Source organism: Seriola aureovittata, chromosome 13 (assembly GCF_021018895.1).
Source record: "Seriola aureovittata isolate HTS-2021-v1 ecotype China chromosome 13, ASM2101889v1, whole genome shotgun sequence".
Classification (NCBI taxonomy): domain Eukaryota; kingdom Metazoa; phylum Chordata; class Actinopteri; order Carangiformes; family Carangidae; genus Seriola; species Seriola aureovittata.
In genome coordinates this window covers 372,778-385,000 of record NC_079376.1, presented here as the reverse complement: position 1 = coordinate 385,000, position 12,223 = coordinate 372,778, and the positions used below count along the sequence as shown (strand labels likewise).

Below are 12,223 nucleotides of genomic sequence, written 5' to 3'. Positions count from 1 at the left end.
GGACACAGCTGCAGTGGCACTGGTCTTCCTCAGACATGCTAACGCGCTAACTGCTAACATGCTATGGTGGAGTATCATGGAGCGGGAGGTATCAAACATGTCAATAGTGTTTTTCAAAGCACATTAAGATCCACATCCTGTCACAGTGTGAGTGTGTTCTCTCCAACTTATCACACACACACACACACACACACACACACACACACACACACACACACACACACACACACACACACACACACAAGCTGGCAGTGTGTGTTGGTCTGATTAATGACGGCAGCAACAGAGCAGCTCTCAGCCAGCTGTCACATGACATCTGATGACTGCCTCTCTCTCTCTCTCTCTCTCTTTGCCTCTCTCTCGCCCTCTGTCCATGTTTCCTCTTTACTTTTCTCCTGTGATGAACAAGCTGCTCGGTCACTGTGATGTCCTGCAGACCAGATATCTAACAAACCTCCTCTCTCCCTCCCTCTCTCTCTCTCTCTCTCTCTCTCTCTCCCTCTCCCTCTCTCTCTCTGTCTCCCCCTCTCTCTCTCCCTCCCCCTCTCTCTCTGTCTCCCCCTCTCTCTCTCTCTCTCTCCCCCTCTCCCTCCCCCTCCCTCTCTCCCCCTCCTCCCTCCCCCTCTCTCTCTGTCTCCCCCTCCTCTCTCTCTCCTCCCCCTCTCCCTCCCCCTCTCCCTCTCTCTCTCCCCCTCCCCCTCTCCCTCTCTCCCCCTCCCCCTCTCTCTCCCTCCCCCTCCTCCCCTCCCTCTCTCTCTCTCTCTCTCTCCCCCTCTCCCTCCCCCTCTCTCTCTGTCTCCCCCTCTCTCTCTCTCTCTCTCCCCCTCTCCCCCCCCTCTCCCTCTCTCTCCCCCTCCCCCTCTCCCTCTCTCTCCCTCTCTCTCCTCCCCCTCTCCCCTCTCCCTCTCTCTCCTCTCTCTCCCTCTCCCTCTCTCTCTCCCCCTCCCCCTCTCCCTCCCCCTCTCTCCTCTCCCCCTCTCCCTCTCTCTCCCTCCCCCTCTCCCTCTCTCTCTCTCTCTCCCCCTCTCCCTGTCTCTCTCTCTCTCTCTCTCCCCCTCTCCTCCCCCTCTCTCTCTGTCTCCCCCTCTCTCTCTCCCTCCCCCTCTCTCTCTGTCTCCCCCTCTCTCTCCCTCTCTCCCTCTCCCTCTCTCCCCCTCCCTCCCTCTCTCCCCCTCTCCCTCTCTCTCTGTCTCCCCCTCTCTCTCTCCCTCCCCCTCTCCTCCTCTCTCTGTCTCCCCCTCTCTCTCTCCCTCCCCCTCTCCCTCTCTCTCCCTCTCCCTCTCTCTCCCTCTCTCTCTCGCTCTCTCTCTCAGTGATGAATAAGGGTCAGTGTGTGACGAAGTATTACCGGTGGATCCAGAAAAATGGCGGTTACATCTGGATCCAGTCCAGCGCCACCATCGCTGTCAACGCCAAGAACGCCAGCGAGAAGAACATCATCTGGGTCAACTACGTTCTCAGGTCAGAGGTCAACTGGTCATCGTTGTCGTCATGGCGATGAAAGTTTCACTACATCTACACATTCCCAGAGTTTGTCTTTCATGAACAAAGATGTGACAAAACCAGATTAATTCATTTAAAAAAACTGAAAAAATTTATGCAAAAAGTTAAAAGAGTTAAATGAATATTAAATGGGAATTAAATTATACAACTGCACAAATGTATATTAAATAGGAGGGAACTGTTTATGTGCAGAGCAGGTGCTTTTAATATGAGAGAAGAGGAAATAAATCTTTAATATTAGTTTAGTAAACTATTAGTTTATAAATATTATTTATATAGTTTATAGCTCACAGCCTCCTCTCTTCTGATTGGCTCACCGACCTGTTGTTACTAGAGCTCCAGAGAGAAACTATCATGTAACTAACAATAGATCTTCTTATGGATCAAGACTTAAAACACACAAGAAGAAGAAAATACTTTGCGACTTTTAAGTGAAAACAATTCTCTCACAGTTTAAATATCACGCAACCAACTGAGACGAAACCCTTTCTGTGTCACTTCACAGTAATCCAGAGTATAAAGACACGCCCATGGACATCGCCCAGCTGCCAAACCTGCCCGAGAAAACCTCCGAATCCTCCGAAACCTCCGACTCCGAGTCCGAGTCCAAAGAAAACTCAGGTACGGAAGAAAGGATGGAGGAGTTCTTACATCCGACATCCAAATAACCCTAATGTATTTTATCTTGCTTGGTTTTTCACTGTTTTATATAATATAAAGATGAAATGAGTCACGACATGTTGATAAAACTTGTATGAACCTCTACAAGTGTTACCAGCAGAATAACCAGCACTAAGAGATACAGCCTGAATGAGAGAAGCCAAAGATATTTTATCAGCTGGTGCCAGTGTGCCGTCTGTGCCAGGCTGGGCGGAGATGGACGCCAACAGCTGCAGGGACTGAGCACTTCCTGGCACTGCTGCAAAACCACCACAAAATGACATAAAACATGGCATAACTCTACAGAATGCCACAAAATGCCCCCTCCTCCCTAAAAAGGCCACAAAGCACCAGAGAAAAGCCTCGGAAAAATGAACCAAAACACCAGAAAAAAGACGACAAGAGTCCAACACATGGTTCTCCTCAACATTTAATGTCTGAAGCCTGAAAAAGAAAATGATGCCAGTTCTTTTTGCTGCAGACGTAAAAACATCAGAAGGAAACGAAGCAGTGAAAGAGGGACAACATGTTTGGTCTCTGCTTCATCTGGTGTGTTTGTCAACTCTAATGTGAGCTACAAAGCTTAGCATGCTGTGCTAACTAGCTTACCATCAACAGAAGTAACTTGGTGTTACTTCAAGGCATTACTTAACTAAATTATATTTTATATCTACATTATTTTGTGGAGTTGAAAAGAAAAGAAAAGGTTCAGGACTGAATCATCCACCGTGAGGGACTTGGTCCTACTCAGAGCTCAGGCTAACATCAGCTCATCCAGCTGTTTTTGTAATGTCCTCAAAGCCTTTTCTTTTGCAACATTAAAAAACATACTGTCTGAAAATGCAAAACAACCTATCAGTCCCATTCTCAGGCCACAGGCTTGTGTTTCTTCTGGCCCAGCACACGCCGGGTTCCACGGCCCGAGTCTGGCCCGTGAACGCAGTGAGGGTCAAAGAAAATCTCCCGGCCGTCAGTCAACATCGTAGGATAACAGCCGTGGGCCAGAAGCATCCGAATAGTGTGATATCATAAATAAACAGTTCTTCATCACACTGACCTATAACACGAGGGCCTCACAGCTTTGGTCTGCAGTCCGTTTGTAAAGATCGTAGATACAGCCATCAGAAGCATTCAGGCTGCTCCGCAGGGTTCTCGAGTCAGCCACACAGAGCTAATGTTAGCCAGCGAGCTTCAGCAGTGTCTGGCCACAGGGTCTGAGGGACAGACGGCGTCTCTACTGTAGTTACCAAACAACCACCAAGACAAAAGCTTAGGACAACTCAAAACAAGTGTTTCATTAATTCACTCATTAATTCTCAACAAGCTTTGACATCAAGTCCTGTTTTTAAGTTACATTTTTTAGACAGTTTACAAGATTAATTATTGGAAATAACAGAGAATTTGAATAATGAATGTAGAAACATAATAAGTCTAATAAATCTCATCTGATGTGAGAATCCATGCAGACAACTAAATTAGATGTTTCTGGCGTCATTCAGATCTACAGACACAAATCAAGGATTAACTTTGTGTGTCACCAACATTCAAGCAGCCAATACTGACGGAGACAAAGCTCACACGGTGCCAGTATAGTTAAATTTAAACCAATACCGGGCCTCCACCTTCAGCATAATATTATCAAGTCCTGCAGCCTGTGTTGGCATGATGAGAATCAGTGCCAGCTGTTACTCTTGCTGGAGGAGAAGGATTCTGGCACGCTGTCGGCTGTAAACTGATGCCAGCTGCTACAGGAGGCGTCCAGCTTCAGCCGGGCTCCAACAGGCCCGAGGTGCTCAGGCTCCAGTATTCCTAAAATGAGATATCTGCCCTTTGACCTCTGTTCTGTTAGGATGACTAAAGGAGCCAAAACCAGCGATGGCTTTGTTTTTATTTGTTTTTATTCGTGCTATACAACATAATGTGATATAATTACATTGACATAATATGACATCGTCAATGAATATATATATATACAATATGTATATATAAATATATGTAATATTATATATTATATTTACATTATTATCAAAAATCAATCAATCAATTTGTAGTCTGCCTCTAATTTGGTGACTGTGAAAACACAAAGGACAACGATGGAAATAAGAGCGGGAAATTATTTGTTTTTGTTTTGTTATACCTGACAGATCCTGATAAGTGGTATTTTATCAATTTTGCCCATAAACACCCCACACCCCCCCCCCCACTCCCCACACCCCACATACCCACCCCCCCCACTCACACACACACACACACACACATACCCACCCCCCCCCACTCACACACACACACACACACACATACCCACCCCCCCCACTCACACACACACACACACACACACACATACCCACCCCCCCACACACACACACACACACACATACCCACCCCCCAGCCTGAGAATAAACTTGTTTTGCTTGGAAACCACACTTAATGGAGATACAAGGTTTTCCCCAGACAGAACAATTGAGTCGACATTTCAGGTGCCATGGGGAGTCAGAGCTGCCAGCTGGACCGCCGAGCCCCGGTGTGAGCTGGCAGGGTTTGAAGTGTGTATGTGTGTGTGTGTGAGTGTGTGTGTGTGTGTGTGTGTGTGTGTGTGTGTGTGTGAGTGTGTGTGTGTGAGTGTGTGTGAGTGTGTGTGTGTGTGTGAGTGTGTGTGTGTGTGTGTGAGTGTGAGTGTGTGTGTGTGAGTGTGTGTGAGTGTGAGTGTGTGTGTGTGTGTGTGTGAGTGTGTGTGTGTGTGTGTGTGTGTGTGTGTGAGTGTGTGTGTGTGTGTGTGTGTGTGTGTGAGTGTGTGTGTGTGTGTGAGTGTGTGTGTGAGTGTGTGTGTGTGTTGTGTGTGTGTGTGAGTGTGTGTGTGAGTGTGTGTGTGTGTGTGTGTGTGTGTGAGTGTGTGTGTGTGTGTAATGGGCTGGACAGCAGCAGCTACAGATACATGGAAACCCTGTGTGGAGAGTTTCAGGTTGATATTTTGCTTTAGATGAAGTTGTTCAGGTGAAAGTTACATGAGGGGAAAAGATGGAGGCTAACAGTCTACAGCTAGCAGCTCTGCGAGGCTTCACCACAGTATTTTGAGCTAATTGCTAACGTCAGCACGCTAATATGCTACCAGGAGCAGGTATAACTCTTACCACATTTACCTTGTTAGTGTGTGTGTGTGTGTCGTCATGGCAAAATGTGGCCCTGGAGACAGCGACTGCGGCAGGAAGTAGATGGCAGGTGCAGTCATGAAACTTTACAGGTGTGTAGTGGACGGACATCACAGTTGGTGTGGTCCCATCACACGATGCTCTCTAGTAACCACCATCGCCATTCAGAACCAAATACAGCATCCAGTGTCTTTGATCGTCTTCGATTTTCAGGTATTTGGTCATAAAGTAAAGTACGAGACAGATTCATGTTGTGACCTGATGGTGGAGCTGAAGTTACAACTAATCCTCAAGACGAATGTCTGCAAACAAACAAACTCCATTGCAACCAGACAACAGCCGTCGAGACGTCTCAGTGTGGGACAGAGAGGTTGGCCGACCTGCCATCACCCTGAAGCCGACACACACCTGTTGTTGAATGAATGAATGAATGAATGAATGACAGAGTTACTCTCCAGGTTCACGTGCTGCTTCATGTAAAAGCTCATTTTTTTTGTCTGTCCTGCTTGTTTAACCAACTTCATCCTCTCCACAGACAACGAGAACGCCAAGTCCGAGGGGAAGCCAGGCCACCAATCAGAGCGCAGCGAGGACCCGGAGACAGACAGCAAACGCCAGCAGCAACCCGGCCAATCGCATTGCTCCTCTGAACAGGAAATGAAACGTCAGGAAGAAGGAGACAGCTCGAGTAACCCTGAGAGCCAGGACAGCGACGACAGCCTGGAACCTTCAGATGGAGAGGGGGAGGAGCAGGAGGAGGCCAGGGGGGGAGGAGGAGGAGGAGGGGGAGGGGGAGGAGGAAGGCTGGGCAGGTTAGCAGGACTGGGAGGTTTAGGGGGACTGGGCGCCATCGGAGGACTTGGTAATCTGGGCGGGCTTCATATTAAAGTAGAGCACTATGGAGAGGGAGAAGACGTACAGCTGCACAACTCGCAGACGTCTTCATCGGAGGAGGACGAGGAGGAAGATGAGGATGAGGACGAGGAGGAGGAAGGAGGCGCGCAGGATTGCGATGCTGCTGGAAGCAAACTCCAGAAGAGGCGGAAGAGGAGGAAAGTGCAGAAATGGGACGGGTCACGAAGTAGGAGGCTCCGCCTGTCCTCGACCACGCCCAGCCCCGTCGCCATGGGAGATACCACACCACTGGTGGACCCCGCCCAGGCCACGTCCGCCACCTCCTCCCACCTCCTCACCTCCTCCGGCTCCCCAAACAGCGCGGGTGCGACGTCCTCGGTCCTAAAGATCAAGACTGAGATGGCAGAACCCATCAACTTCGACAACGACAGCAGCATCTGGAACTACCCCCCCAACAGAGAGATCTCCAGGAACGAGTCTCCGTACAGCATGACCTCCAAGCCGGCCGCTCCCGGGACCCACGAGACCTTCCCCTCACCCCAGGGAGGCTCTCTCCAGGTGTCCATCCCCGACTCTGTCCTCACCCCTCCTGGAACAGAGGGAGGGGCCGGGGGAGTGAGGAAGCCTCCCTACAACGGAAGCTCCGCCCCGTCCTCGGCTTCCAGTGCCGCCAGTTTAGCTCCTCCCTCCAGCGCCTCCTCTGCTGACCCGCTGTCTCCTCCTCTCTCCGCCTCCCCGCGGGACAAGCAACAAGGCACTCCCACCACCTCCTCTTCTTCTTCCTCATCATCGTCCTCCTCCTCTTCCTCATCCACCTCTTCCTCTTCACTGCTGTACTCTGGTGACCTGGAGGCTCTTCAGCGTCTGCAGGCCGGTAACGTGGTGCTCCCGCTGGTCCACCGGGTCACGGGGACTCTGGCCCCCACCAGCACCACGGCTCCACGGGTCTACACCACCGGGACCATCAGGTACGCACCGGCGGACGTCACGCTGGCAATGGCGCAAGGCAACCTCCTCCCCAACGCCGCCATGAACTTTGTCGACGGCTCGGGGTTCGGCCTCGACCCCAAGACGCCCATGGAGATGCTCTACCACCACGTCCACAGGCTCAACATGTCGGCGGCCGCCGCCGCCGGCCCGTTCGTCGGTTCTCCGTCGGCCACGGGCGGGAACGGCGCCCTGGGAGGCCAGATGCCGACCGCGGCCAACGTTTTCACCACAGCAGAGGGACTTTTCTCGACGCTACCGTTCCCGGTGTACAGCAACGGGATCCACACCACGCAGACCACTCTGGAGAGGAAGGAGGATTAATGCAAAACCTTCACGACCGCATTACTGTGTTTCTGGAATCAACAACTGTGTCAAAGCAAAAGAAAAAAAAGACAATTCACTTGCTATGTTTAAGAAGACGGTGCAGCACTGTGTTTCACAGGGGGAGAAAGGACAGCAAAGGAAGACAAATGTACTCTAGCACTTTGAATCTGAGCAACTGAGCTTGTGTAATAGACATGAATGACCCTCAATATGTCCCCTTTTCTATCTCCTCCTCTGCTCCTCATCCTCCTCTCCTCCTCTCTCAGTCTCTCTCTTTGCTCCTCTTTCTTGCAATCAGCGACATTTTTCTCCTGAACAAATGAACAAAAAACAGACTCTTCTTTACTGTAAAGAATTCCTTTTTTGCCTACAGAGAATTCATATTGCCTAAGGACTCCGCTGGAGCCTGACGGGATAATTTTTATTATTTGACATGTTTCTGTTGCGTCTTTATGAAGATGCTGATTGTGTGTATTTAATGGAGGACGGTACAGGGATTTGTAATGGACTTTGTGGCTCCTCTGTATGTCTCTTGATGTGATCAAGGCTTGAAAAGAAAGTTTTTAAACGAGAGGGGGGGGGCTGTCCTGCGCCCGACAAAGGTCTCAGAGATAATAATCTTTTGAAAAAAGGTTTTTGAGGACGTTTCTCGATTGAGGGAATAGTTTAGAGTTTCTTTCATTTCTTCCTTTTTTATAAAATATTCTAGCTCAGATTTAACTTTCAAATCAAGCATTAAGAAGAAAAACAAAAAAAGCAATTTCAGCCGGGTAATGACCTGTGAATTATCGAATGTTACTACTTCCTCTTTTATCCCAGGAGTTTACCGACAGGTCTCGCACCAAACATAACCTCCGTCACATCTCTTCCCATGTCAATCTGTCGTTCCCGCTCTTCTATCACTTCCTGATCTCTAATCTCTCTGTTGCATTTCTACCTTTCGATCTACAGATTCATGGTGCTACCGACCATCCAGTGACCCCGACTCAGCTGGCTGATGTGGGTGCTGTAAACGAACCCACAGCTTGTTGACAGACTGATCCTTGTTTTCTTTCTTTTTTTTTGGAGGGGGAACAATTTTGAGTCTGTTTTTTCTTTTCTCTCTTCTGACCTTCAGGAAAGTCAGAAACCTGGAAATCAGCAGCATCGCCTCCATGTTTCACCGTACACGCCCCTCCTAGTCTAAAAAGTCCCCGATTTGATTGGGCCACGAGGGGCCGCTCCGCTGGGCAGCATGGAGTTGACTGGTTGAATTTAAGGCTACATAGTGTTGTTTTTATTTTGATGTGTTTTCTAACTGAATCACTTTTAATTCTCAGTGAGACTGAGGCTAATTAGCTAGCGTCACTAACTTGAAAAATGAATGTTGAAAACCTCGACCGGCTCCTGTTTGATCACTGTTTTATTTTTCTACTACAACTTCTTCTTGTTTTTTTTTCCCCCTCCTCCTCCTCCTCCTCCTCCTCCTCCTCCTCCTCTTCTTCTTCTTCTTCCTAAACCAGAATCACCTCCACGAGATTTTCCTAAACAATCCACTCTCTTCCATCTCATCGCCGGACCCTGTGATAAAAACCACATATCAACAAGGAGATTGTAATAAAGACATGCATTTTCAATCAATCAATCTATCAAACAATCAATCCAATAACTACAAAAAAAAAAAGAATATGAATTTTTTTTTGAGGAAGAGAAAAAAAAATCACATTCCTTTAAACAACGTTGTCTTTGTCGTTGTTCTTCTGTTCTGTGTTTTTTCTTCCCCAGCCTCATTTGCCAAAAAAAGAAATGTTTGGTGTTTTAAAAGCACTGTGATTCTCGTTCATTTGTAATTTTTTTTTCTTCTACTTTTTTGGTAAAAAGAGGAAAAAAAAGATGAGAATAAGTAATAATTAAAATGGTATAAAAACTGTCACAACGTCCATCTTTTTGAAGTTGACAGCCCCGTCTTTACCATCCCGTCATCCTTATTACCCAGTGTGATTAAGCCGTAAAAACGTGTTACCGATGTGTTTAGTGTCACTGGCTGTCAAGAGTCTTTCATGGCGACTTCTCTCTCTGTGTGTGTTGACTATATGCAGTATATACTGAGCTACTGTAGCTGTTTTTGTCCTTTGTCTTCTCTGTGCTCTATCTCTAGTGTGGGGGATGAGAGAGGGGTGGGGCTTAGAGCGAAAGGGGTGGGGTCTGCGGGACAACTGACGTCCCCCAAAAGAAATGACAACCCTCTTCCTCTCTTTCGCTGCCTCTCTCTCCGTCTCCCTCTATCTGCAGTCTTAGTGAAACCAGTGGAGGTTCGTGGAATTTCGTGTTCGGTGGCCTTTGCAAAAAACGGAAAAAAAATTTGTAGAGTCCACCTTTATTTTCGCTGCTTCCTTTTTGTCTTTGTAAAACCTTGTTTTTTCTTTTTCTGTTTGTTTTCTAAACCTTCTCTCTCTTTCTCCCTCTGCTATTGCTTTTTGCTGTTGTGTAGTCTTATACAAACCTCTTTATCTCGCTGTCTTTTCTCTCAGAGATGAAAAGATTCTTTAACTAGCTCAAAGGTTTATGGAGCCATGTTTTTGCCACTAAGGAATTCTGGGAATCGCAGTTTCCAGCTCTTGCATACAAAGTATTGAAGAACTAATAAATATTTACACTCTATAGAAATAAATTATGATGAGGAAAAAGCCTAAAGCAGCATTGTAGATGTAGTCCTGGAAAAACCATAAAAGCCTCAGTTGTGAAACATTTCCCAGAGTCCCTTGGGGCTTCTTGTGTGCATTGGGTGTATTTCATTGGTTCCCACCGAAACTTGTTGACTTCCTGCGCAAACTTCTCTCACGGGACAAACAAAGTTAAACAAGTGGTTCAAGGGGGGAGAAAAAAATCACAGTAGAATTTCAGGACAAATAATAAAAAAAAAAAACAATTTTAAAGATTTCTAAAGAAATTAAAAGAAGAAAAAAATATTTCGCACTATAAATCTATTTTTATAGGTGTTTTGGAAAACTGAACTGCATGTTTAGTAAGTTCGTCCGATGCGTTTCACGTGATAGATCCCTCGTTTTTTTTTGTTTGTTTGTTTGTTTGTTTGTTTGTTTGTTTTTGGTCCAGCAGTTTTTGTGTTTTTTAAAGTCTGTCGAGCCCAAACGGGGACGTGATGGAGGCCTGCAGGAGGAATAAAGTCTGTATTGTCAAACCGACCCGGGCCTCTAATCCCCCCTTCACATCAGGAAAAACAATCTGTAGCGTCTGTGCTTTCTGTGAAGAATCAGTGTCTTGTTACTGCGATTAACATGTAAACAACAACAAAAAAAAACAAACCCAGGTTATGAAATTTAACAATGTATTTATTTATTTTTGTGTTCAATAAGGAGAATGTGATCTGGGCCGCTCGGCTCGTCAGCTGATTGGCGAGTCGTTTGTGGTTGAATGTTCAATTTGTCATTTTCAGGAGCATTTTGTTTCCGTGCTCCTCTGGATTTTAGCATTTTCTACTTTTGGTGGTTTTTGCGTGAACAACGGGGGGCGGGGCACAAACGAATGGCGGGGCCCCGTTTGGTAGAGAAAAGGAGATTTGGAGGGGGAGGGGCACATAACTCAGATGAAACCAGGAAATACACCCACATGTAACAAAAACCAAACAGCCGGTCCAAGCTGTTTCAATGTTTTTTCTGTGTTTTATGTCGAAAAATGAAAACTTTGCTGGTGATTTTAAAAACTTAAAAACCTTAATCACAGCTGCTGTCAAAAATACATAGTGTTTAAGAATTACAAATATTGAAAAATCACTTCATTTACCTGTGAAGAAACTGTGTCTGTGTTTTTAACTATTTCTTGTACAATTATACAGATTCTTTTATGAGGAACTTGGTGCCAAGTAGCTGAAATACGGGAGAGAGGGAATCTCTTATTATCAATGTTAACAGTGTTATAAAATTCTAAATACAAACAAATTAAAATATTAAAAAAGAGAAAACTATGGTACATTTCTATTTTTTGTTTTAATTTTTTTTCCTCGCAGAAGAGGGAAAACACATGACTAACTGATGCTAACTTTGAGTGCCTGGCTTATTTTTTATTATTATTATTATTATTTTTATCTTTATTTTTATTTTCGAAAGACATCTTTTTGAGTTCATTTACCATGAATAATGCTGCAAATCCGAAAATGTACATACTTCATTTAGCAGTTGTTCTTTTCTAAGTTTACTAGGTTCTCATCCGTTCAGAGGAACAAGTCACATACATGGTTGTCTTTCTGTAACCCGGTTTTCACCATCTTACAGGTGCCATATTCATAATAAAAATTTCTCTCGAATTTGTTACCAGATTGCATCATTTCTTCTGTTGACACATTCAGCCATCCCGCCTCTCGCCAGAATACTGCAACTGCTTCCTTTTTTCTCTCCTTCCTTCTTCCTCTTCTTTCTTTTCTCGCTCTTTTCTTCCTCGTACGACCTTGTGAAACAGTTGAGTTCAGAAAATTATTTTAGAACCCATAAATAGTTATATAGATAGATAGATGGATAGATGGAGCGATCCTCTAAAAAGTGCATTTACTTTTCTTTTCATGTCCTCACCTTGACCTTCCTCTCAGCGTTCTGTTGGAAGGACCAGAGGAAGCTTTAAACAAAGCTCCTGTCCTTCATGGAAACCTCCACACCTCCAGACAGGTAAGTTTATCTGCAGCACAGAGGTGGATCCGTCACCTGACATCCTGAAAAGGCTTTACTTCACCTTTAATCTCACAGTTACTCTGGTGG

At 46.1% G+C, this 12,223-nt stretch overlaps 1 protein-coding gene across 4 annotated transcripts in view; it reads left to right on the top strand.

Annotated features, from left to right (window-relative positions):
* The window catches only part of LOC130180094 (neuronal PAS domain-containing protein 3), a 283,412-nt gene extending 271,627 nt beyond the window's left edge, over nt 1-11,785 (top strand). For all 4 annotated transcript variants that reach the window (XM_056393434.1, XM_056393436.1, XM_056393435.1 and 1 more), the window contains 3 exons: nt 1,314-1,461; nt 2,009-2,124; nt 5,845-11,785. In XM_056393434.1, coding sequence (XP_056249409.1) covers nt 1,314-1,461; nt 2,009-2,124; nt 5,845-7,475 — 1,895 coding nt within the window. In that variant the 3' untranslated portion in view covers nt 7,476-11,785. The remainder of the gene's footprint in view (nt 1-1,313; nt 1,462-2,008; nt 2,125-5,844) is intronic.
* The last annotated feature ends 438 nt before the right edge of the window (nt 11,786-12,223 follow it).